Source organism: Notothenia coriiceps, unplaced genomic scaffold (genome assembly GCF_000735185.1).
Source record: "Notothenia coriiceps isolate Sejong01 unplaced genomic scaffold, NC01 NC01_scaffold00003342, whole genome shotgun sequence".
Taxonomy (NCBI): domain Eukaryota; kingdom Metazoa; phylum Chordata; class Actinopteri; order Perciformes; family Nototheniidae; genus Notothenia; species Notothenia coriiceps.
The window spans coordinates 604-4,195 of NW_011336043.1; the positions used below are offsets into that span (position 1 = coordinate 604).

The window sequence follows — 3,592 nt, forward strand, 5'->3', positions numbered from 1 at the left end:
AGAAATCTCATTGCTTTTTTGTGGAGGGAACCCATGCGCAGCTTACTTCCTGGTTTAAGGACGCATCTCTTTAATCCTCTTCAGACACCACACTTTTCGCGGCACACGTACTTACAGCCAATCAGCTCTGAATTATGTGAGATGACGTGTGGTGGGGACGGCAGCTCACTGCCCCTATGGTCATTATTTTTTGCCACACACATTAAATAGGACAATACTCTGAGCATGCGCAGTGTAGTTTTTACAGTCACCGTTCACTTAGACAGTGAGAGGGAGGGGCATGATCGGGTTTTGTCCCACATGGCTCTCAACAGCTCAATAGGCACACACTGTAGACACTAATTAGAAGAACACAGACTAAAACAGCAATGTACAGACGAATCAGATGATTAAACATGATCTTAAAATATATTTTAATTACATTTTTGCATTTTGTTGTAATCATTATTTTTAATACTTACGCCACTGTGCATGCCCCTTACAAATAAATCAACAAAGACAAAGTGTAAATACCTTCAGCGTGCCAATGTCTTCAGTGCGAACCACAAATTCGTCCCGCTCACGGAAGATTCCCTCCCCACCGCTCTCGCTGTCCTCCTCCTCACTCTCCCCAGCTATGGCGGCATCTGCCTGCTTCTTGGCTAGGTGGAGGGAAGTCAGACGCTGAGACGCCGGGGGCTCCTCAGGGGTTGGAGGGGATGGTGGCGGAGAGGAGGATGAAGAGGAGGGTGAAGAGGGTGAGGAAGAGGTGAGTGAGAAGGGGGAAGGCTGCTCAGCTTCAGGCTCCTGGTCCTGATCAGAGGATGAAGGGGGAGGTGTGGTGGAGGGCGGGGGAATGGACTGGCTCAAGGGAAGGTTGGAGAGGGGGGAGGAGAAGATGGTGGGAGGGGAGGTGGAGCCTGCAGGGGGAGCCGGTTGGAAGGAGAACTCCAGCTGCTCAGACAGAGGATCCTCCTGCAGGACCAGCAGCTGGGGGGGGACGGAGAGACTCAGGGGAGGGAGGGGCGGGGGGGAACAATTGGATGGGGGTGAGGCGGAGAGGGGTGGTGATGGAGAGGGAGGAGCAGGGGAAAGGTCTGATGGAGGACCTGAAAGTGTAGGAGAAACATTTCAGAAAGTGAGAAATGCTGTCAGGGATGGGGGGGGGGGAAACCTGACTCAGCATTTTCCTTCCCTGGTTCGGTGTGTTTGGCACATCAAATAACAGCCTGATATCAGTCTGAAACAACATATTTTTTTCTGTGAATTTCTTTCTTTCTATGAATTAAATAACATTACGGTTAACTTACTCTTTATACAGAGTGTTGTCATGGCATAACTTCAGTGAATGGAGTTGTCATTAAGACGCCTCAGATGTCATCACTAGACCAAAGTTTTAAAAGGTAGCCTTTAACTCCTTCTGGTTGTTCTTTCTGCTATAGTGAGTCAGCAGAGACAAATCAGCATCTGTTATCACATGACTGAGGTTCTATAGTGAAGTCACATTAGGGCAGGGGGGCGTCTCCATGAGAAGCTGCCTGGTGAGGGATCCTGACTTAAGATGGTTTCAGTCCATATAACCTTTCAGGACGTGACCAGACAAACTGAGTAGAGGAGATGTTACAGTTTAAAAGAAAGGGGGAGAAACAGTACCTTCAACCTCCAGGACCTCGGGAGTCTGCACTTCAGACCTCCTTTCCTCCTCTTCCTTCTCCTGCTGCTCTGCCAGTGCTCCCTGCAGCAGACCCTGTGGATCTCGTCTTGTTTCCTCACTGCCTCCCTGCTGCTCCTTCTCTCGTCCCTCCTTCTCCTCCCTCCCCTCTGCTCTCTCTGTATTGGTCTGCGGGGAGACCAAGTTCTCCTCTTCTTTGTCCTGTATGTGATCCTGTGTGTACATTAGCACCTCCTCTTTTCCATTTTCCATACTGGGGATGAGTGGAGGCATGGCGGGAAGGGTGGGGCTGAGCGGGGACTCCTGTGGGGTGGGCGGGGACAGGGTGGGCAGGGCCTTAGCCATGGCACAAGCCATTGCAGCAGCCAATGAGTGCGGAGTGTCGTAGAGGGCGGAGATGGCCGAGGAGATGCTCTTCTGCAGGTCTTGGTTCTTACTGACTGAGTCCTCCTCATCAGAGGAGAAGGACGGCAGCGTCTCCAGGTTCCTCTTCAGATCCTCGTCCAGTGGCTTGCAGCTGCTGAGAGCCAGGTCTGCCCCGTCACACTGCCCCCCCCCGCTAAATGTTCCTGCAGCCTTCTGTGGAGGAGTCGGTAGTAGAGCAGGAGGAAGTGAGGATAAGGGTCTGATCCCCCCCTTCAGAGAGGAACACAGATCCAGGGACTCCTGCTCATGTCCGTCATGTCCGGGTTCAAGGCCTGACTGCTTTTTGCCTGTCTTCAGGAAGTCAAGAAAAGAGGTCATGAAGCCCGGTTTGAAGTCAAAGGACTTCTCATCAGCCTGCAAAAGGAAACAGAGCCAAACTATTCACTGAGGAAGGCTATATTCTTCTCTACATTGCAAAAAACTGTTTCAACCAGTAAGCTTGTCTAATTTTCACTCCACACGACTGGATTCACAGAGTTTTGATTTGTGTTGATGGCAGCGGAGCCTGCGGTTCCCATAACTTTACTAGGTTGTAAACAAAGTCATGGTTATGTAAATGTGAGCAAACAGAGGCCTAAATAAAGACACATAAAGCAGAAACATTGTTCATATAAAACATTGAATGTGCCACTTCTGTTGCCAGAGCTGTGATTTATTCCCATGCCTTCCTCTGTATCTGTTATATCTTACACAGGCTCCGCCCTCCACTGCAGGGGTTCCCAAACTTTTCAGCCCGCGACCCCCAAAATAACAGTGCCAGAGACTGGCGGCCCCCTGTCGACGGACGGACGGACGGGGGTGCTAGAGCCTTGTTGCGGGGAAATGATATACAGATGGCTAGTCCGCCCCTGAAAATGTTTATGGTCTATGCAAACGTTATTATTAATAATAATTTTAAAAAAAAATTATAAAGAAAATTAATCAATTTCTTTTTATACTTTATTTTTATTTTTATTTTTTGTAATCATCTCGCGACCCCCACTTCGGGAACCCCTGCTCTACTGGACTCTATGGGTGCTACCCTCAATCATGAGAGGTTTCCCAATGCTCAAATTTCCCCTCCTCGACTCCTCGACTCCTCGGTCCTCCGGTAGTGACCTGGAAATGAATTTCAGCGCGCCATTTTGAAGGACATCTAATTTCTCTAAATGCACTTCGAGGACCGAGCATCGAGCGTCGAGGAGGCTCTCTGGAGGAGCTATAACCGAGGAGACACTGATGCATCCTCCACGGCTCCTCCACGGATGCATTTCCGGGAACGGTGGAGGCGTGACGCACGGCCGGACTTATCTCAGCCAATGACAGCTCTGCATGCATCCCTTGGATATTATTTTAGTAACTGCTTTCATCGCAACGCGATGTTTACAGTGAGAACAGCTGTGAGGTCCGTGCAGAAAGCAGAGCAGTGTGTAAAATATATATCACTCAGTATAACAGGCCTACATTACTTTCTGTATTTGTATGCTGTAGTTTAGTAGATATCTACAAACAAAGAGTCGATATTTTTCTAAGACC

At 49.3% G+C, this 3,592-nt stretch overlaps 1 protein-coding gene across 1 annotated transcript; it reads right to left on the bottom strand.

Annotated features, from left to right (window-relative positions):
• Nucleotides 1-489: 489 nt before the first annotated feature.
• LOC104941399 (proline-rich protein 12-like) lies at nt 490-2,431 on the bottom strand (the record flags this gene model as incomplete). The annotated part of the gene is made up of 2 exons (XM_010766500.1): nt 490-1,088; nt 1,633-2,431. Coding segments are annotated over 2 exons (1,398 nt in total), but the record flags the coding sequence as incomplete, so codon positions are not given.
• Nucleotides 2,432-3,592: the final 1,161 nt, after the last annotated feature.